Here is a 22,783-nt window from a genome sequence, read left to right on the forward strand (position 1 = left end):
CCCTTAGGGCGGATCCCGAGGGTTTGGGGGGGGGTTTTAATTAAAGAATATCCCCAGCGAGGGCTCCGGCCCGGGAGGGGGGTGACCCCCCCGGCCCCTGCGCTCGCCCGGGGCAGCTCCACGGGGTGTGGGATCGTGGGGTGGGAAGGGACCTCAAAGATCACCCAGTGCCACCCCCTGCCACGGGCAGGGACACCTTCCACCAGCCCAGGGACACCTTCCACCAGCCCAGGTTGCTCCAACCCGGCCTGGGATGGGGCAGCCACCAACTCCAGGGATGGGGCAGCCACAGCTTCTCTGGGCAACCTGTGCCAGGGCCTCCCCACCCTCACAGGGAAACATTTCTGCCCCTCAGCTCCTCGGGGAGGTTCTGTTGCTGTAGGAATCGCCGTGTGCAGCCCTCGCGTTGAGGGTTTTTGGGAGGGTGGGATGTGACTGTGAGGGAGCTGCTCCTGCTCAGCTGCTGCTCCTGCTCAGCCCAGGAAAACCCCCCCGGTGCTGCCGGGGAAGAACTGAAGCCCCCGGTGGCAGAAGCTGCTTCGCTCAAATTTCAGAAGATTTTTTTTTTTAGCTCTGCGTGAACTTGGGAGAGTTTGCTTTCGAGTGTTTGAGCGGCCCCTGTCACCCGGTGTTTAAGTGGTAAGCAGGTATTAATTCCCAGAAGAAAGGGCTTAGTGAAAGGTCTGATCCCAGTGGCTTTAGTTCTTGGGATCCTCTCAGTCGAGCTGGGTGAGGGTGTTAAATATGAAATGAGCAAATAGTTTGCTAATGAGTATTGCAGTGAAATCGCTTTTAATTTGTTTATTGCAGTTAATACTCTTGTAAGAATTAGCTGATCGTAACAGGAATTAGCTGGTTGTAATTTGCATTTGCATATCTCCATTCATAGATAAGTAGGAACCTCTCACCTTTCCAGGGAGGTAAGTGAAGAAATTCCCTTTTTTCCTGGGGAAGGTGAATCAGAGTGTTTTGGCTGTTGCACTGATAATCACATTCCTGTACCTGTCAAGCTTGGAGTGCCCTTCTTCTGGTTTAATAATTGCATAATCAAATAATTCTGCGTGATCTCTTTAAAATATCACTTCTCACAGGGCTGTTTGTCACTGGACTTGTTAATTAACGTTCACACACCAGTCTTACCTGTCTCATCTGATGCCAGGGAAGGTGTTGGATATTCTTGCATTGCTCAGTAACCAGGTGCTTTGATACTGATTTGGGTGAAGTCACGAAAAACGAGTAATCTGAGAAAAAAACCACCCAGAATTAACCCTGTAGGTTTATGATTAAAAAAAATAGAACTATGATGCATTCTTAATGAAGGAAGAACCACAGCATAATTGAAGTAGCTTTTATAGCTCAGTGTTCTCTACAGAAGCTTTTCAGATTTTGGTTTTACAGCAGGAAATGCTGTGCTGGAAATTACACAGAGCTGTTGATGTTGCTGCTGAAATGTTTCCCTAACTTAGGCTAAAATTGATTCCATTAAATCCCTTCCCCTGCAAGCTGCAGGAATTCAAAGGGAATAACTGCACTGTGTTCTGCAGCTTAACCATGTCCAGGTTTCCACTCTTGCTCTTTAAAGCAATGAGATGATTTCTGGGAATTAAATTTGTGTTACTGGCTGAGGAAGGAATTTAATCTGCTTCCTGGCACGGGGAGGGTTAAACTGCCCCAGCTCCCCGGTGTCATTTACACTCATCACTGGAGACCTGCTGCCTTTTCACAGGGCAGAAAATTTAACCCAGTCAGGTGTTTTCCTGCTGTGTTCAAATCTTAAAACCTGATGGTTTCGCATCTAACCAAGAGCTGGGGTGTTTTCCATCAGGATTCTTAAACTCTGCAGACCTGCAGAGCATCTCCTCAGTGCAACAGTTCCCCTGCAGGATTTGATGTGTGCCGTGATGCTGGTCAGCAAAAATTGGGATTTTCCAAGTATGAAAGGGGTTCACATGGGAAAATGCCACAGTGGGGAGCAGAGGGCAGGCCTGCAGTGCAGGGACAGCAGGGCTGTCACCTCAGCTCTGTGCCCAGAACCCAGATGTGCATTTGGTTTAATCCCCCTGTGTTTTGGAGGCAGGAGGGCAGAGGTTGGTTGCCTGTTTTTCACAGGGAGCTGGATGAAGCGAATCAGGGCACAGAATGAAGATGCAGGGGCTGCCAGCTGAATTTGTTCAGTGTTAAGATGATAACTGGGTGGGTTTGTGTGCATCTCTTGACAGTCACAGTGACTGTGCAACCATCACTTTCTGTCCACTTCACAGGGAACTTGAATTGTTCAGTGGTGCAGAAATTAATTGTAAAGAAGCTGGGTGCTCTGGCTCTTTTCTTGGCTTTTTTTTTCCCCTTTCCTTTTTCATCCCTCCTCTCTGACTGTGTGTGTGCTGTCTGGGATATCTGAGCTCCTGGCACTTGTCTGCAAACACTTCTGTTTGTTATTGATCCCTCTCCTGCTCCTGAGTCGATTTGGCAAAGACCTTTCCTTAATTGTGTTGCCTGCCCTACCATCAGTCTTGCCTTTTACTTTTCCATTTGTCACCTTTTTTCTTTACAAAACTGCCCTGTTCTCTTCCACCACAATGTGTGGCAATAACATGGATGTCTTCTTTTTTTTTTTTTCAAAATACAAAAGGAGTTTCAGAGTTTTGGAACCTCCTCGTGCTGGAGCTTTGAACTTAATTATAATTCTCTGAATTACTTCAACCAAATTCGGAAAAAGAAGGAAAAACTGAGATTTTTTTTCCCCCCACAATGCATTCTTTAGGTCTTTTAAGCTGGTGTTTTAGAACCAAAGGCAATCCAGGGCTGGAATGCTGCTCTCAGTTCCACCTTGGCTGGACTGGAGGAGTGTCTGTGTCCTGCTGCCCTGTTTGCTGAGCCCAGATTTCTCCCAGAGCCAGATGGTGCCTTTTGTTTTTTCCCTCGTTGGCACATTTTTGTTCCCTTTTCTGTCCCCTCCTTGTGTGAATCAGCGAGCACAAAAGAAGGAGGTTTCCACCAGCAAACTCATTTTCTTGCATTTCCATCCTTTCTGTGACACTGAGAATATTTTCCTGGGGAAATTCAGGAAATGTTCCCAGGTCTGTGCCCGAGTTTGTGGTGGTTTGGCTGAAGGGGTGACAGGGACTGGGGCAGTTACAGGAGCACAGGATCCTTCCAACAGCTCTTGTTCCCCTGATTTAACTCATTTAATGGAGCATCACACCTTGGGTGTGTCCCAGAGCAGTTTGGAAATACTTAAAACCATTTATCCTAAATATTTTTCCCTCATTTTTACGTGATTTTTCGCCTTAAGTCCAAAGTGTTTGTGTGTTGTTAATTAGAAATCTTGTCTTAAATGTTTTCCCATGAGTGAGACTGGGTTTATTCTGCATTTTTAATGTGGTTTTGTTTCAGTTCATGGCATTTCTCAGTGTCTGCTTCAAAAGAATAAGCTGATATTCCAAATGAGACCATTGCCAATGAAACACCATATATTTACCTATCTTTTTTTAGTGTTATGTCATAAATTAACACTCTTTCCAAAGGTAGATCCAGTGCAGTTCCATGTTTTCTCTCATTTGCAGTGTGATAACCTCAAGATTATTGCAGGTAGCAGAAGGTACTACACTCCTTTAAAATCTTTTTTTTTTGCTGTATAAAAACTAGTCTCCCTAAACTCTTTTATTTAGCCTTTTGCTTTTTTTTTTTTGCATGTTTTTTTTAAATCCCTTGATGTGTTTACTCACAGCTGTAGACACTCTTCCCCATGGGAAGGAAAGGTATTTTCCAGTGCTCAGGAGAAGGAAATTTCCCTCCATTAGGAGATTTTAGATTTTGTTCCACATGTGCCTGGGGAGGCTTTGGAGAGGTGGTTTGACTTTGCTGTGCACCTGAGGAAATAAAGTTATTTCCTCAACTATCAGAAGACCCCTCTGATGACTCGGGAAGGGGTTTTAATTGTTAAATAAGAAATGGCTGTTCAGTGCAAAGTGTGTCATGGAGGAAAGCTTCTAGAGCAGTGTTGTCATTTTGGATTTCTGTCAGGGCAAAGGGAGGAGGAATTTCAGCTCCTTGACAGAAAATGAACTTTAATTTCCTTTTGATTGAGCAGCAGAGTCCTCGCTCCCCTTGCAGGGTTGGGATGTGGTGCTGCCCATTTGGGGGTGACAACAAATGTCAGGGTGACTTCTCTTCTTTGTTTTTGTAAAATTCTTTGCCTCCCCAGCCAGGGCAGGGTGGTGTGCTGCCCTTCCCCTCAGTTTGGGTTGTGTTTTTTGGGATGGCAGAGCCCTGGTGGAAGCTGGCCCGTGCCCAGGAGCTGCAGTGGGTGAAGGATGCTGAGGGATCCCATGAAGTCCTGGAGTGACAGCCAGTCAGACCTGTACAGCAGCGACCAGGAGGAGGAGGAGCAGATGATTTTTGGGGAAAATGAAGATGATTTGGAAGAGATGATGGATTTAAGTGACTTGCCTACCTCCCTCTTTGCCTGCAGTGTCCACGAAGCTGTGTTTGAGGTGCAGGAGGAAAAGGTAAGGCAGGAGGAGGGTGTGGGGTTGGAAGTGCAGCTGCAGCTATTGAACATTTTTGTCTGGATTTTCAGTGTGTTAATGCTCATTATAACGGGGGGAACAACCCAACCCAAAGTGTTTTCCTGGGAAGCTCAGAGCAGCATGAATAGAGTTACCAAAGAGCAGATAATCCCACTCTTCCCTGGCCTTTGGAATTGTCAGTGGATACACAGTGCTGCTCCCACGGAAATCCTTGTGGAAGGTGATGTGAATTTTTGGAGATCTGCACTTCGAGTTTCTCTCACTAGGTGGCAGTTTGTGTATTCCGAGTTTTTGGTCTCTGTTCACATCCAGGTGCTCTTGGAATTCAGATTTAGCTCTGGGACAAAGCTGCTGCACTGAACACGGGTTTACAGGGGAACTGAGGGAGGTGTGGGGTGGGCAGGTTGAGGAGATGAAGGAATTGGATGGGATTTGGGAGGGGAAGGTGAAAGGGCAGTGTGTTTTCCCAGAGAGAGAAAATGTTCATTTTGTGTCTGGAGAATGTTTGTACTTCATCTCTAGGAGAGGTTTGAAGCCCTTTTCACAGTCTATGATGACCAAGTGACATTCCAGTTGTTTAAGAGCTTCAGAAGGGTGAGGATAAACTTCAGCAATCCCGAGGCAGCAGCGAGAGCACGGATAGAGCTGCACGAGACAGACTTCAGTGGGAAGAAGCTGAAGCTTTACTTTGCACAGGTGTGAGGGAACAAAGATGTTGTGCTTGTGTCCCTGTCCCTTTATTCCTCCTTTGTCCCAGAGTTCCATTTGTGATACCATCAGAAGTCACCTCCAACCTCATTGTCCTGCACTGAGCTGTGTCAGGGAGTCACTGACAGGGATAAAATTCACCCTTTAGGGGCAGTTTTGCTGTTCCTAACAGAAATGTGCTGAAAGGAAAGGAGTGGATGCAAAATGTTCCATATAACAGGTGCTTTGCAGGGATGTTGTTGCTGGATCAGCACTGGCAGCACTTGCACAGGCCAAGTTCTGAACTGCAGCATTTCCCTGGGGGAAATTATTTTTAAAGCTGGGCTGAATGGAGCATTGCTAAAGCAGAGGATGGAAAAGCATTAGTGGGGAAGGGACTAAATAAAGAGGGAATTAATATTTACCATCTGTGTCTCCTGGTTTTGCCTTCAGGTGCAGGTATCCAGTGAAATAGGTGACAAGTCCTACCTCCTCCCTCCACAACCTGTCAAACAGTTCCTGATTTCCCCCCCTGCCTCTCCACCAGTTGGGTGGAAACAGAGTGAAGATGCAACTCCCCTGATAAACTATGACTTGCTGTGTGCTGTCTCCAAGCTGGGACCAGGTGGGAACACTGACCTGCTTTTGCTGTGATGCTTAACTTCAAAAATGGTTATAGAGGGATTTTATCTCCTTATCTTTGTGTGAGAAGAAACTCGGTCTCTTTTATGTGATGTTTCTTCCTTGAATGAAATGATCCATCACTTTTTTTACTTAATTAGTTAATTGGTTGAAAGAGTAGCACAGACTGGCCTGTGTGGTACTGGCTCCATCACATCCATATATTGAATTCTGTCAGAGTCTCAGCATTAAGGAACAAACTATAAAAGAGGCATGAGAACTTCAGTCTCTTGCAGATGGGCAGCTCAAGTTACTAAGGATGTAGAGATGCTAATATGTACTTTTTGGGTTTAATCATCAACTTCTTTCTGAGCCTTCCTGGGAAACATGGTGTTTGCTTTCTGTGAAAAACAGGAAATATGGAGGCTTAACCTTTTCGAGTGCTTTTGTGGGTTTTCATTTACAAATGTCACACAAAATGTACAGCATAAGTGATGCCACTTAAAAACGTGTGTGCTGCTTGTGCTTTGATGTCTTCAGTGGCTCCTGAGGGTTTTTAGCATCCCTTCCTTGCTTTAAATACCAGCTGAAAGGCTGATTGTATTCCAAGGACCATGGAACTGTTTTAAAGAGGTTCAGTCAAGTGTGGGGGTTGAGCAAACCGAAGAGGAATATTTGGTTGTGCCGCTGGGGATACTGAGGAGCTTTTGAGGTTAAATGCTTTGCCCTGGGGGTGTTTTAGCCCGGTTTTTGTTTGCTGCTCCCAGGGGAGAAGTACGAGCTGCACGCGGGGACAGACTCCACCCCCAGCGTCGTCGTCCACGTGTGCGAGAGCGAGACGGAGGAGGAGGAGGAGATCAAAAACCCCAAACAGAAGATCCTGCAGACCCGGCGCCCAGACCCCCCCCCCGACGATCCTGGGCGACTCCAAGGCCTTCGAGTGTGCCCTGGAGGTGGGGGGGACCATGCACTGCTAGAGCTGAGCTGCTCCAGGGGGTACCAACACCAGACACTCCTGAGTCCATGTGTCGATGTCTGTGCTGCTGCTGTAGCGACAACAGATCTGACTTGTAGTTGTCTCTCATGCTCAAGAGTTTGGATGCCAATGCTCTGAAAAGCACTTTAATTTTAGGGACTAGTCCCATCCCACCCTCCCCCCCGAGTGTAGCAAATCCACCTGACTTGAAATAGTGACAATTAGGGAGTCTGGTTGTGTTTTGGGTTTGGTTTTTTTTAGGATGTTACTCTTTTTTGTTTCTGTTGTACAGTGTGATTGTACCAAGTGCTGAAATAATCTCTTGCTGTCGTGACTGGGTTCCAGAAAGCTCCTTGCACAGCAACTTCAAGCTGATCTGTGCTGGTCCAACAGCTTCCAGTTAATACAGTGTTAAACACAAGGGAAATGCACTCTTTGTGCTAAAACTCCTTCCCAGCTGAGGTGAGGATTAACCTTTGCTTTCCTCAGAAATGCCAAGTACAGTGTTTGTGATTTGCCATGAGGCACAAACACAGGGATGGAGCTGAACCCAGCTGGGTTTGGTGGCTGCACGGGGGAAGAGCCACACACTGAGTCTGTCACCAACACTCCTGCTCTGAGCTCTGGGTGGTGCACTGCTGGTTTGCACTGACACCTCATTAGGAGTTAATTACAGTAGGTAGATTAAAATATGGGTCCAGCTGCTGGATGGGTTGTCTCTGATCCTCTCTGAACGTGTCCAGTCCTGGAGGCGGCTCCTGGGCCGGATAATGCAGTGACTGTTAGGTCATGTCAGGAGATAAGATGCTGAGGGTTAATTTTTAACTTCTCCAGTCTGTTTTGTATTCTCAAAGACAATCAGTTGCCTGGCTTAGCCAGTTCTTATGCAGTTTCAGCCCTTGTTTGCTGTTTTCCTGTGTGGCATCCTGCGTGTCTGGCAGAGCATCTGCTGCCTCTGAGAGCAGGGTGCATCTTTTAGAATACAGATCTTTTGATTTTGTGATCTTTGTGTTAAGTGTTTTTTAGTAGGAGGAAAATATGCCTTGGTATAACAACACCTGCTCCTGTGCTTTTATGCTATTTTATAGCCAAACTTTTTTAGTCTAGACAGATTCTTCTTTTTTTTTTTTCTATTTCAGAGGATAAAATGATTTGTGAACAAACCAGGCTGCTGATGTTTGTGTGTAGAAATCATTTGAGTTGTTCAGAAATTCAGATTTTTCGGGTTCATTTTAGTGTGGTTCAGTCTTTCACGACGTGCTTATTGAACTTTCCAAAGTGTTCTCACTTGGCTGACAGCAGAGAGAACAGGAATGGTCAGGGATTCACATGGATGGAGCTGGAGTTTCCAGCTCTTGTGTTGTCCTGGATTGTGATCCCTCCCACCACCAGCTCCACGTTGCAAAGTGGGATCCTGCAGGCAGGTCCTTGTTCCAGAGGCAGGAATAGCAGAGATTAAAAAGGTAGGAAAGTGGGGTTTGTTCACCTTGCCTCCACAAGTGTGATATTTATGTATCTCTTCAGGTATTAAAATCACTCAAAGACCAACTTCTCTGTCTCACTGTTCTGTGGTACTGAAACAAAGGGGAAAAACCCAACAAAAACCTGTATCACCCATCAGGCTTGTGGATTTTTAAAACTCCAGAAGGCCTGTCTGGATTCTCTGTGTTGTTCATATTTTGTTAGCTGTTTGATTTCTACCCCACTGTAGAAGGTGCTGTGAGTAGGAATAAGTGGAAAACCCTCAGAAACAGTTTTCTAAGGCAAAGCAAGTGTGATGTTGTCGATGTGTAAACGTGTAAAATGTGGAACATTCCAGCACTTCTCATTGTGTAAAGACACTTAAAATAAAACAATGCAGTGCCATTCACACTTGGGATTTTAGCTGTTTTCCACGTTGGACCAAGTTTGATATATAAAATATGTAAGATTTTTAACGGTGGTGTCTGCCTGGAGTGAACACTCCCAATAACTGTTTGTGGTTTTCCATGTGGAAATTATCAGGGAAGTGAAGAAGTTGGGGGTTTCAGCAGAAATATCCTGGGAGCTGCTGGGCTGCAGGAGGGACTGAGGGTGGTTGTGGTGGGTTTGGGGGCCTCTCCCAGCCCAGGTCAGTCCTCAGGGGAGTTTGACACTTGGGTCAGTCCTGAGCTCTGCGAAGATTTTGTTGCAATTAAGAGAAATATTTCCTTGCTTTCAAAAAATCTCCCAAGACCCATTTCCACAGGAGAGAAAGGGCCAGACTTTACAGAAATAATGTGGGATGCACTGATCCACAAAACTAAACCATGGGCTTTTGTCCTGGATGACATCAGGAGCAGGTGAGTCCTGGCCATGGGTCAGTACCAGAAGTGGCTCTGGTCACTCCAGGGTGACACCCTGCCTTGGGAGTGAAGGAACTTCAACTCTGCTTTATTTGCTGCGTGCCATGACTCGGTAACAACCACCAGAACCTGTTTCTCTGAATCACTGACCTGCTGTTGGGTGCTATTTTTAGCAGCAGGGCTGGCACAGGGGCACCAACTCGAGCCCTTTCCGAGCCTGCACTTTGTATAAATAAATACCCCAGATAAATAAATACCCCAGATCCCTTTAAAGCTTCCTCGAGAAGCAGCTGAAATGTGTGGTGTTTCTCTGGGCCTGTGTCTTCTGGATTTACAGTTGCTGGAGGTGGTTTGGTTTTATTTCCCAATAGCTGAGAACAAGCCCTGTTTTTGCAAACATGTGATTACAGCTCCTCATTCTACCTCTTTGCTGAACTGCTTCCCCTGGAAAGGCCTCATGGATAAAATGCCTATTGCTTCATTTATTCCTTGAAAGGTTTCACTTCCATTTTTGTCTGCTTTTGGATTATTTAACCCAGAACAGAAGACTGTTATGTTCATCTTGCCAGGCTTTGTTTACTCGCTCTGCTCTGAGTGGAAAACTTTCTAGGAGAGATTTAAGGTCCAGTGTGTGTTTAATGTGGAAGGAGACCCCAGCCAAGCCTCATTCCCTTGGAGAAAATGCAGAGCAGGATAAAACACTCCTCCTCCTGTAGGTATTGCCCCTGCAGCCCCATGGGGTGTGACACAGGGCTGGCCCTCACCTCACACTCAGCTCCAGGAAGGTTTCACAGGCTCTGTTTAATTTATCTCAATTAAAAAAGACCAGGACTGGAGTTGTGTCCTACCATGTGCCCACCTGAGTGGAGGGATGGGTGGGACCTTGGGCTTTTTTAGGCATTTTAGCTTTAGGTTGTGTTTGTGCTGAGTCCCACTAAAAACACTCCGTGTTCCAATGTTAACTGATGTGTTAAAATCCTCCTCTGAACGAGGGCTCTCTCATTTTTAACACCTTGGCGTGTTCAGGCTTGTGGAAGGGAACGTTTGATTTCCCTGCTGCACTGAACATATCCCAGCTATCAGCAGTCCCAGGGTGAGGCAGTGGGAAGGACACTCCTGGTTTGCTGTTACATAAAATACCAAAATGCCAAACTGTGTGTCCTCTGTGACTGTGCAGGACCGTGTCCCTGTCGGGACGGCTCGGCCCAGCAGGCAGGGCCTGGGCTGTGCTCTCCTGCTGGGACAGGTCCCCTCAGCTCAGCTCCAGCCCTTGCAGGGCTGTCTGGGAATGGCTTTTGAGGCTGTGGGGATGTGTAGAGTGCTGAGGTCCCAGTTTCACAACACAATTCCAGACTGTAATGATGAATTTCTGGTCAGTCTGTTGCAATATCTCTGCTCTGCCTTTGTTCTCTCTTTGTTCTCACTAAGACAGTCCCAGGCCCTGCCCTGCTCAGTGCAGGAAACGTAACCAGTGGTGCTGTGACCTGCCCTGGAGGAGTCCAGACCTTCTCCATGGATAAATTCAGGGAATTTATCTTCCTTAGGGCTTCTGTAAGGCTGTAGCAGCCCTTGTAGTTAATTGAGAGTCCTGTTACGTCTTTCAGCGTTCACTGACTCTGTCAGGATTGTTCTGGAGCATCCCAGTGTCTCCTTTTGTCCTCCTCTTAACAGGAACAGATCAGGATTGGTGGCTGAGGAGCTGTAAACTGGGTAACTGGTGTTGGCAGCAGAGCTTTATACACAACAGTGTATAAACATTTATAAGTATTTACACATTTAACGGTGTATAAACCCAGTGTGTGGGTTTATTGCTGTAGCTAATGGTAAAGGGCTACAAATTTAGGACCTGGTGAGGGATTTCTTCCCAAGCAAACACTTGGGAAAGTCCCACCCTCCCTCTCTGCTGCTTCACATTTGCCTTTACTGGGCTCGTCCTTGGCGTCCCCGTGGATGTTCACACCCTCCTGAGCGTCGTGGCAGGGGCAGCACCTCATAAATCCAGGGGGGGTTTAGGGCTTAAAGGATGCTGAGCACACTGTGGTGCCTGGGAACAGTCACACTGGGCTGCTTCCAGCTGGGATTGCTGTGTGCCAGTTCCTCCCAGGGGGACCCCCTGAATTGGATGAGACTTCAAACAGAAGCTCCAGGGGGATTTTCTCTAAAGCAAGGGGTTTTTCTTTCCTCAGGTACCTGTCCCAGAGGGAATGTCCTTAATCAGGACAGAGCAGTGAGAAGCAGGAGATCTGAATTCTCCTTTGGACTTTGATCTCTGCAAGGGAGGAACATCATCCAGCCAATGCTTGGTAGCAACACAGAACGTTTTCTTCTTTCCACATCCACCCAACAGTCACAGAGGCTGCTGCCTTCTTTCTTATACTATTTAAATTGAGTTATTAATTACTTTCACTAACTTGCATTCATACCTCTTCCAAGTGATGGTTGCTCACTGTTGAACGAAGCCCCTTGTGCTCTCCAGAGATGCAGCCCAGGGAAGGTACGTGGCTGGAAAACCACTCCTGTTCCTGGGAGAGCCTCATGTTCCTTCTTGTTCATGCAGGATGAGGCAGTAATTGAAAAGAAACCAATCAAGCAAAATTTATTCCCTTGAAAAGATGACTGGTGAGTAATCCCTGCTGAGACTTCAGTCTCTGGTTTTAAGGAGCTGCATGGGGAGGGATTGAGGCAAAAGGATTGAGCTGGAAGTGACTAATGTGGGTCTTTGTAGTTGTACAGGAAAATTGCTGAATAATTGGATGTGGTTTCTGGTGAGAAAGCCTCTGTGGGGTTCAGCTTGGGGTGCAGTGTAGAAACCAGTCCATGGTGGGCACCAAACTGAACATGACCTGTGTTGGGAACACAAAAGTTTCTGGAGGAGGTGAGTTCCCACTCCCTGTGGTGGTCTGTGCTGGTTTGGTTGTTCTTTAAGTCTTCACTTGGACTTGAGCACCAGCTTCTCAAATGGGACATGTGGCTGTAGCTTTCTCTTTGGTGCAAGCACTGACTGGCACCAAGGCAAGTTTAGGTTTATAAATCCAGGTTTAGGTTTATAAATCCAAGTTTAGGTTTATAAATCCAGGTTTAGATTTATAAGTGCAAGTTCAGGTTTCTAAGTGCAAGTTCATGTTTATATTTGACATCTTTGTCAGTGGCTCCCCAAAGTGCTTTATGTGGTGAACCTACAGATCAGAGTGCACAGACCCAGAGTGAACATTTCTCACCCAGGAAGAAGCAGAGAGCTGCGAGGTAAGGAAACATCTCCTTCCTCATCCCAGCTTTTCAGGCTGTGCCGTACTCTGGTCTTCCCAAGAAATCCACTGCAAATGTTTATGGACTGTTGGGATGCCCCTGTTGCTGCCTTTGCATGTGGAGGCAGGACTTTGTAAGGGGCAGGTTCCATCCATGTGTTTCAGGTGGGTTGTTGCAGGGATGGTGGCTCTGGTTGCAGCTGGGGAAGCTGAACTGGAGGATGAGGGGGGGAGAAACATCTGCACAACAATCCCAAACCACGAGCCGAGCCTGGGCTGAGGGCTGTGGCTTGTTCATGTGGTTTTCTGGTTTCCCGTGGGAGCAGCATCAGGTCTAGGCAGGGGGCAGATCCCTTTTGTAAGTGGGATTTCCACAGGAAAAATCCAGATAGGGATTGTGGTCACACACTTCTTCCCCACTCTTTAGCGGGAAACGCAGGATAAAGCCGTCGAAGCACGGGTTGAAGGCAAAGATTCTTTTCCAGCTTGATCCTGACGAGTGGGCAGAACCACCCGGGATGGACGCGTTTGGGATCCTTCCCCCGAAGTGCCTGGAAGACCTTTGGGCACTGAAACGCCGCGGGAGTCGGGCTGTTCCCAAACCTCCGGCGCTCTGGCTGTGAGCTGGGGGGGGGGGGGAGAATGGGTCGTATCCCAGAGCCTTCCATCATCCATCAGCCTTCCATCATCCATCCCCTCCCAGCCGCTGCCCGCCCGTGCCGGGGGCACCCGCGGAGGCGGCGCCGGGGGCCGGGCCGGGCTGGGCGGCCCCGGGGAGGCACCTGCGGGCGACGGGGCAGTGCCGGGGCCGTGCCGGGGCTGTGCCGGGGCTGCGGCGGCAGCGACAGCGGCACCGGGCTGTCCCCGGGCCGGGCAAGGGGCGGCGAGCGAGCCCCGGCCGGGGGAAGGAGCCGGAGCGGCCGCGGGAGCGCCCCGAGCCCGCAGCATCCTCCGTGAGTACCCGCGGCGGGGGAATCGCTCTTGATTTACCACCGATTTCACCCTCCCTGTTTGCGCCCTTCTGCCGCTGCGAACACCCGATCCTGGGCACGGTTGCCCCGGGTTTGTGCTCGAGGTTGCCCCGGGTTTGTGCGCGGGTACCGCTGCAAACGCGGAGCTCTTTATGGGCAGCTCTGAGCCGGAGGGAAACAGAGAGCAGATGCCCTCACCCTGCTCTGCTGGTGCTCGAGCAGTTGTTCCATTAATCGGAAACCTCGAAGGGACGGGCTGGGGCTGAGCTGTTGTTCCCTCCCCGGAGAGAACTCGGCGCGGCTGTGGAGCGGTTGTTCCCTCGCTGGCGGTGTCCTTTCATCGCTGGAAACGCTGGATCTCTGCTCTCCTGACTTATTCAACCCCAGCGCTATAAATAAGGGTTTGTTGGTGGGTTTTTTTTGTTTGTGGTTTTGTTGTGTGTGTGTGGCTTTGGTTTTCTTTTTCTTTAATCTGTTGAGGGGCTGGAAAGGGCTGGCAAAGTAATATTTAGCAGGAGAAGGACTAGAAAGCTCAGAGCATTGTGTTACAGCTCGCTGAGTGTCTCCAGCACAGAACTGAACTACAGTGCTTGCATTATTTGGGAACATGCTGAAGTTGCTGACAGGTTTAAACGGCGATTTCTGGTCTTTCCTGGTAATTTATGTACTTAATGCCCCAGGAAGTCCTTGCTAAAGGAAGCAGAGCATTTTGTAAACAGATTTCACTGCTGTGATACACTGGGCTGGGCTGGAGTTTTTGGGCAGGAGGGTTTCGTTTAGTGCTTAAAACCAGGAGACAAAGGCAGAGCAGGGACTGGTGACTCCACAGCCTGTCAGAGTCTTTGTCTCTCTGTGGGGAGAGGTAACCAGGCTGTGGGTGCCAGGCTGGACTTGAGGGATTCCCAGGCTGAAAACATGAGGTATCAACCACCTGTGTGTTTGTCTAAAGGGCTCCTGGGAGAGGGGAAGGTGCCTCACTGATTCAACAAGTCAGCATGTGCAAGAAATCCTGTGACTGCTTTTGTGCTGCTGTTTGCAAAGTGAGAGGAGCTGCATTTCTCTGTTGCAGACAGAGTTCCTTGTGTTGTGTATACAGAGTCTTTATGTCATAGAATGGTTTGAGTTGGGAAGGGACCTTAAAGTTCATCTTCTTCTCCCCATGGGCAGGGACACCTTGCACTAGCCCAGGTTGCTCCAAGCCCTGTCCAACCTGGCCTTGGACACTTCCAGGGATGGGGCAGCCACAGCTTCTCTGGGCAACCTGTGCCAGAGCCTCCCCACCCTCACAGGGAAGAGTGTTTTCCTAATATCCCATCTAACCCTGCCCCCTGACACTGTGATATTCCATCCAGGAGTCTCTGTACTCCATCCAGGAGTCTCTCTATAGTTTTTAATACGGAAGAACCTGAAGGATGTGAAGCTCTCAGAGGTTCTCACAAAAGGATTGGGATTTGCATTTTTCTGGTTGCTGAAGAGCTTCAGCTGCAGCAGGTCCAGCCCTGCAGCTGGGGAGCCTGTTGTACCTCAGGCTGAGCTGCTGAGCAAGGACAACACTCCCAAAGCTCTGGCCCACAGCTGGCAGGAGGCTTGGCTGCCTTGTTGGCAGGAATTCCTGAAGCTTTGCTGTCCAGCCCAGCTCCTCTCTGTCTGCTGCTCCTGCAAGCGTGACTTTTATCAGTTACACTGAATTCTTCTCCTCACCTGTGGCAATGGAGAGTGAATCAGTCAGGATTTAGTGCCCAGGGCAGCTGGAGAAGCCCATGGGTGACACAGGGCTCTCAGATCAGCAGCTCCTGTGCTCTGAGGGCAAATCCCCCAGTCGTGAACACCCTGTGGGGTGCTGGGACCTGCCCAGAGCAGCCCCTGTTCCTCTGGGTGACATCCCACACCCTGGGTTCCCATGCCCTCGTGCCAGGCTGGGATTGGGGTCACTGTGTTGGGAGGGGGTTTGGTTGGGGTAGAGGATGAGCCCTGCCCTGGCCTGGCCTGGTTTGGTGTTGGGCACGTGGGAGAGGGAAGGAATGTGGTGGAGGGTGACTGTGCTGCTTTCATGGAGAGCCACAAACCCCAGGAAACGCAGCTCAAACCTATAGCCCTGGTCAGGCCTCTTGCAGGGAGGGATGATGTGAGGCATGAATGGAGATCACAGAGGAGGGAAAGCAGGGAAAGAGCTGCAGGGATGTCTGAGTCACCCGGTTTCCCACTGACACAGCTGAGTGTTTTCACAACCACCTCCACGGAGCAACCAAGTTACAACCCAATTCCAGAGGCCCTGGAGTCCTCCCTTGCTGTCAGGTGCTCAGGGCAGACACCAGCCAGGGTTACCCCTGCCCAGCCACCAGGCTGAAGGTGCAGCTGCTTCAAGTGCCAGGCTGGGTGGGAGGGCACGGGAAGGGGCTCTGCCTGTACCACAGTCCCACTTGGATGGGGCAGCCCCCAGAGCAAACAAACCCCCACATTCATCCCACAGCACTGAACCCCTCAGCTCTGGGCTTGCTGGGAAGGTGCTCTTTGGTGGGATTTGGCAGTGCTTGGGGTGAGGAGGGTGAAGGAGCCCATGAATCAGCCCCGAGGGGCTCAGGCTGCCCACGGTGCCAACCCAGAGCATCACACAGGTTCTGCTGTGTTCCTGCAGAAACCCAAAGAATCCCTTGGAAAGGCAAGTTCCCTCTTGATATATCAGCCTGCAAGGGAAGCCTCAAAACCCTTGGCCCAGCAGATGTGCCTGTCTTTAGGAAAAGCAGCCCACGGGAGCCGTGTGGGGTCACACATGTTTGTGCCAATCTGCTCTCCAAAGGAAACACAGCTCGGGGTGGGGGAGCTCCAAATTCAGCCCTAACCCCCTCTCTCCTGCTGTGAAGCATTTATAGGGTTTGCCTGGAGTAAAGCAGATGCTCTGATGGAAAATGGCAGGTGAGAGAGGATTTCCCCAACCTCCTGAGCTGCTCCACCCGCTCGGGAAATGGCAGATCCGGGGAGGTTGAGAGCCTGGGAAGCATTTCTGCAAACACATTGCTGAGTCTGCAGTGTTGGGTTTTTTTTAAACTCTCTCCTCCAGCAATCTGAAAAGCTGTGGGGACTTTTCCAGAGCAGTGGCAGGGCCTTTTCTAGATGGTTACGTGCCCAAAGCGGGGTTGACTTTCCGCTGTGGGAAATGTCCTCATGGATGAGCTGCTTTTTTGTGCTTCATTTGTCCAGAACTTGCCACCAACAGGCACTTCACTGGAACTTCTCTGAACAGCAGAGATAAACTATTGGCTGGTGGGATTTGGGGGTGCTTGGCATGATGCCACTGACTCCTGCCAGGCTCTAACTGAGGGCTCAGCTTGGATTAATCCTCTTGCTTTCTGTTTGAGTGCCCACACTGATGGTCTCCAACATCTGTCCCCTCAAGTCTCACTGACCATCCCCCAGGAGCCACTCCTGCCTTGAGAGATTCCTGCAGGTGCCTGGAGGCATTTTTCTCCCCTCTGAATCAGTTTTTTCTCTGGGTAATATTTAACTGCTGATTACATGTCCTTCCCTCCCATGCCCCCCGCCTGATGAGCGTTCCCAGGAACGCTCCCGGAGTGTGGGATGTGAGCAGTGGGCAGAACTGCCTTGCTGCAAGCAAAAAAGTCCGGTTTGTGTCATGTTTTTGGGCTTCTGTGTCGTGTTTTTGGGCTCCTGTGTCTTGTTTTGGGGCTCCTGTGATGCTTTGCACCTGCTCTAACAACCATCACCTTCACGTGCACAAGTGCAGGTGGATTTTCTTCCCCCGTTGCTGTGGTGGGTCTTGTAACCCACCAGACCCCGTTTTTCATTCCCAAATCCCAGGTTAATTGTGCTGCAGGCACTGGTGGGAGCTGCTGCTCACGGATATGGTTCTGTGGAGCTCTTTGTGCATGGAATGATCTCCCAGCTCCTGCTGAGTCCGGGTGAGCTGGGAATGAGCCTCGGGCCTCGTTCTGTGCGGTGAATTCTCTCTCTCCTGGTGACTTCCTTGGCTGAATTGTTTGCTCATGAGCTGCCTCCAGCACAGGAGCTGCATTTCTGGGATGTGCTGGTGTATCCAAACCCATCTGGTGTAACATGTAGTGTAGAAGTGCCTCCAATCCCTTCCAGAAAGCACAGGACTTGCTGCAGGGGGGATGTATCCAGATTTCCAGAGGAGCACCTGTGATCTGAGCTGTTGAATCTGTGCAGGGATGGCTGAACCCTTAAGGATTCCTAGGGAATATGTCTGGAGACACAGCTCAGTGTTGTTGGACAGGAATCTCTTCTCCCAAAACCAGATCATTGCATCTTTCCCTCTTTGTTGTAGTGAGTTGGATCCCATGAGAGTTCTCATTTTCCAGCTCTTGGTTACATCACTTGGAGTTGGTTAATTTGGTGTCTGTGTGTAGAGTCATAAGCCAAAAATGTAGAATAAGAGCTTTCTAATAATCATTTTAAAAAAGCTGCCAACAAAAGACAACCTCTAGCATTCCTTTCAGGAATAAGCTTCAAGTTTGCTCCCAGCTCTCTCTGTGCACTGCATGTAACTGGGAATTTGGGTTTAAAATCTTATTCCATTTCCTCTTACTGAATTATTTCAGACCTAAGTAACAAAGTAATTCCACCTCCTGCAAATGCAGCCAAGGGACCAAATGATTTATTGCAAATGTCTTTTAAGGACCTCACTAAGTAACCACAGCAGGTTAAACAGACCTTTTTTCTCTTGGATGATGTATTAGTTTGAAAAATTCGGGTCTGTTTGGCATTTCTGGATGGAGAGGGGGTTTTATGCATCCCAATTTCCTGCCTGGAAGCTCAGACAAGCAGTAAATCCTGCCTGGGTCCAGGGTGGGAAGCTCTGGGTGACACATATGATATTTGTCAGGGGAAAAGGGGTGATTTAGGGGGTTTAAAAGGCACAAAAATTAAGAACAGGCATCTGAGCCCAACCCAGCAGCCCCCCCTGGGCAGTTCTGTGCCCAGCTGGAGGCTCAGAGCTGCAGGAGCTCCAGCAGGGTGGTGGTGCTTGCTGAGGTTTTTTCCATTCTAACTTCAAACCCTGGTTCTGTTGGATATTTCACAAGGCTTCTGATCCCAGTGTGCCTCAGATCCTGGCCTGTAACCAGTGGGAAAATACCTCTGGCTTGTTTTGCTTCCACATCCTGGCTTGCCTGCATGGGCAGCCCTACCCTGAAGGGTCTGGGGTGGTTTTTTAGGGTCTGAATGCACTTTGCTGCACATGGTGGAGTTGCTGTCGTTCCCATGAATGAGTCCATTCACCCAGAGGGAGAGGAGAAATGTGTGTGGCCCTGAATTTTAAAGCAAAAAAAGAGGTTTAGAACTGGGAAATGTGCAGCTCACAGCCTAGTTTATGCATTGCTCCTGGGCAAGTCAGAGACAAAAGCCTGTTGGGTTCATATTCCCAGGTGTGGCTCTGGAAATGAGGGGGTTTCTTCCCAGGGGTTTGGTTCTCCCTCCCTCAGCTCTTGTCACCTCTGTGAGCTGAGGGAGGGAGAACACGACAGGAGCTCTCACCACACGAGCCAGGGAGGGTGACTGAGCTCCCCTCCTTGGTGCTGCTGCCGCACAGAGCTGCTGCAGTTTGCAGAGCTTTCTCTGGGCTGGCGAGGGAATGGAAAGCTTTTAATGTGTGTTTTGACAACAGCTAAACCTGGGGAGCTCGTGCCAGACCCTGAGACAAACACAGGAAGGTGCTGCTCTGACCTGGGGACACGAAGGGGCTCACACAGACCCCCGAGGCCACAGCTCTGCCTCAGCTCCCCTCCAGCAGTTTGAACTCGGGGTTTTCTTCCTCCTTCCTTCCTCTTTAGAGCCCCTCAGGGTGGATCTGGGCACATTCAGGTCCCACTGAAGCACGTGGTGTTTTTACCTCTGTTTGAAATCACCGTTTGTCCCAATCCCCTGCTGATGTTCCCAGGGGTGCTGGGAAGGTGCTTGATGCAAACCCCACCTTTTTCTAGGTGGCCAAGCACTGAATTTGGGTGCATTCCTCACCAGCACCTGCCTTCCCTGGCAGGGAGTTGGTTCTCCAAGCCCAGCTCTCCTGGATAAAGACTCAAACAGAGCCCTCTGTTCCCTGTCTCCCCTCTCCTGTAATTGTCCAGGAGCTGCTGATGGGTGAGCTCTGATCCTGAAGGAGCAAGGGGGGCCCCCCAGCTGAAATTGGGCAGGGAAGGAGGGGCAGGAGGGCTGTACCAACGGGGGCATCGCTCCCACGGGCCAAAACAACCTACACACTGTGTCTGCCAAGGTGTTTTACATGGAAAGGGGCCCGAAGCTGAACTTTATGGAAACATTTGCAGCTCTGTAAAACGACCAGCAGTGTGAGCCTCCACCCCCAGGCTGGGTGAGTTAGAGGCTCTCAAAGGCCAGGCAGGTGTGTGTGCACAGGGGGAAGTGCAGGGGTGTGTCATGGAGAAGGAATGTCCTGTGATTGCTGTATCAAAGTCCATTTCTTCTCCCCTGCTGAACGGCTTTTGTCCAGCACTCTTGACTTTCCAGGTGCTTTTCTGTACAGAGTGGGATCCAGGCTGCAATGCCCCAAAAGCAGTGGGTTCCCAGGGATTTTGCTGGGCTTTGCTGGGTCCCTGAGTCTCGCAGCAGAGGCTTGGTCAGGTGGAACCTGCTGATTCCCGGGGCAGGGACTTGCTGCAGGTAAAGGACAGGCCCCTCCTGCCCTGGCTGGAGACACAGACCTTGGAGACACAGGCCTTGGACCTCTTGACTTGCTGCACCACTGAGAAAAAACCTGACCTGATGCATTTTTCCAATTGTTTGTTCCCACCCTGGCGGATCAATTAATCCTTTTCGTAAACAGGAGGTTTCACTGACGACAATAAAAATCCTTTGGGTTTGGGTGACTCATGCTCAAACAGCTCAACCCTTCTCAAGGTGGTTTGAACCAGGTGGAAGGTAGGAAGCAGGAGTATTACATGACTTAATATCAAACTATTCAGTCTTATTTATCTGGAGGTTTTTATTTTAGCAGCCGGAGGAGGGGCAGAAGGCTCCTGTGAGCCTGGGGTTTGAGCTCTTCTGGTCAGGAGCCAGAAGGTGAGAGTTGGACGTGTTTTTTTCTGAATTTTCTGAATTTTGCCCATGCCCAGCTTTCCCCAGCCTGCAGATGGATGGATAGGCTCTTCAGCCTCTGCTGCCAATGTACAACCCCCATCCCCACAGTTTCGAGTGGTGTGGAGGGGCAGGGACAGCTCTTCCCTGAGCTCTGGTACCTCTCAGGTGCCCCCAGGTGTGTGTGAACCCTTTCCCTGTGCTGCACAACAAGGCTGGGCAAGCTCTAAACACAAAATATTTCCTTGTTGAAAGATCTGCAGCTGCTGTTGGTGCTGCTGAATTAACGTGGCCTGGGCTGAACAAAGGCATCATTCAGCCAGAGGAGAACGACCCAGTTACAGGCTCAGGACAGAGTTATTTTGGGGGTTTAGATTAAAAGAAGAAACACAAACTTTTTACCTTTGGGGGATCGAAGTATTTGGTGAAATGGACCTTGCAGTGCTGATCCCACATCCCCAGGCAAACCCTGACTGCTTCCCTTCCTGCTGGTTCTTGATCCCTCTCATTCCTGCCACGGAGCCTCCCAAGGACACACCGTGTGTTGACTCAGCTGGTGCCCTCCCCAAACAACCCCCTGCCTGTCACTGTCCATCCCATTGTGTCCTCCTGCCTCCCAAATCTGTGCCCTGCCAGTGTGTGTGGTGTTGGGTAGAGGCTACTTTGCAGAAACCTTTGGGAAAGCCTCCCCAGGGGGAAGGCTGCCTGTCAGATTCCCAGTTATTTTCATTACCAGCTGATTTCTATCTGCTGAATTATTTCTGGCTGTCAGGTATCTTGTGCTGTGCAAAATTACCTGCACCAAGAACATGCCACAGGGCCACAATATCCCAGCGGAGTATAACAGAGCCCTGCCTGATTGTACTGGGAAGCACCTGAAATGGGAAACTCAATTCCATATCGAGTGTTGAAGAATAATTTACTTTTCAAAGGATAGCTGGAGTGTCCCAGCTCTCTGGAGCTGGGAGCTGAAGTGGTTCCAGAGGGCTGTTGGAAGTGGTGCTCACATCCCTCTCGGGCTGAAGGAGCCCTTTAACGGCTCAGGTTACCAGGTACACTGAGAAAACATTTGGAAAAGGCTTAAAAAAATCAATAAACATCCAGGCTGCTCTTTCTAGATCTAGTTTTACCCCAACCCAAACCCAGGAACAGGCATATTTTCAGCTGTCCACTTGGAAGCTTGTCCGCTTCCAACAACAGAGCTGAGGTGACACCGGGGTGAGGGAGGTGCTGGGCTGAACTCACACCAACCCTCTGTCACAGCAGTGACCCTGTCCTGGGGTGAGCTCTTGTTTGCCATGGAACTTCTGGAGCTTCAAATCAGGCTTCTTCACATCAGATGAATGAAACTGCTCTAAATTCTATTTTAGAATGGGGTTTTTAAGCCTTTCTGTGCTGACTTTTCCCCTTCCCTCAAGACACATTGCTGAATTCTGGGTGCAGAATTGTCTCTTAACCTGAGATGATAATCTAAAAATCCTAAAGCTTTTAAAATATGCATTATTCCAAACAGCAATGGTACATAGCAACAGTGCATTATGTTTATGTCTTATTTTATCCTTTTAATACCAAACAGAGGATATTTTAAAGCAAACTGCTCAAGATTGGGGCGAAATTTCCACTCCAGATTTTCACCACAGTGAAAAACATTAAGAACCCCAGCTGGGTGAACCCTCACTTAGTAGGTTCTGACCCTTTAATGGACAGTTGCCTGATTATCAGTGTCAAACTTGGGTTGATATTTCATTAATGTTTTATGAACTCACTCCCCTGTTTCCCCCTGCAGCTGAATCAAGATGACGACGGCCACACCACTGAGCAACAACACCCAGCTCTCAGGGAATGTGACCACAAAGTCTCAAGAACAAAGTCTCTATCAAAGTAAGAAAAGGAATGAGCTGGTGGCTTTTTTATTATTATTATTTTATTTTTTAAGTGGACCTTGTACTTACCAAACTTCAAGGAGTACAGTGACAACTTTGTAAATAAGGGTTTTTTTTTTAATCCCCTCCCTGTTTCTCTCCCAGGTTCTGGAGCAATAGTTGCTGCCATCGTGGTAGGAGTGATCATCATTTTTACAGTGGTTCTGCTCATCTTGAAAACATACAACAGGTACGTGGCCAAGTTCTGTGTTCACCAAAATGTTCACCAAAGTCCCTGCTCTCAGCCAGCAGAGCACTTCAGGATTTGTTGTTGACAGTTTCCAGAAGAGTCTAAAGCTCAGTGTGCTGCTGGAAGTGTCCTGATTCTCACAGTCAGTGCTCTGTGACTGGGTCGTTAGGAAGCAGAATTCCTTCATGGGGAATGCTTGGTGGAAGCCCTTTTTAGGGATTCCTGTGGATGCAGGGAAGGTGTGAGCGTGCAG

At 49.2% G+C, this 22,783-nt stretch overlaps 1 protein-coding gene and 1 long non-coding RNA gene across 2 annotated transcripts; both read left to right on the forward strand.

Moving 5' to 3' along the window:
• Positions 1–286: 286 nt before the first annotated feature.
• On the forward strand, positions 287–6,937 carry RCAN3 (RCAN family member 3). The gene is given in 5 exon segments (XM_027661318.1): positions 287–4,508; positions 5,052–5,225; positions 5,670–5,841; positions 6,605–6,738; positions 6,740–6,937. Coding segments are annotated over 5 exon segments (750 nt in total). The 5' UTR covers positions 287–4,313; the 3' UTR covers positions 6,815–6,937.
• A 6,634-nt stretch (positions 6,938–13,571) lies between these two features.
• Positions 13,572–22,216, forward strand: LOC113955694. Its single transcript, XR_003530620.1, has 3 exons — positions 13,572–13,754; positions 20,336–20,403; positions 22,205–22,216. It is a non-coding gene; the product is annotated as an uncharacterized LOC113955694 (long non-coding RNA).
• The last annotated feature ends 567 nt before the right edge of the window (positions 22,217–22,783 follow it).

The sequence above is a fragment of the Corapipo altera genome, unplaced genomic scaffold (assembly GCF_003945725.1).
Source record: "Corapipo altera isolate COAL_440 unplaced genomic scaffold, ASM394572v1 201, whole genome shotgun sequence".
Lineage (NCBI taxonomy): Eukaryota > Metazoa > Chordata > Aves > Passeriformes > Pipridae > Corapipo > Corapipo altera.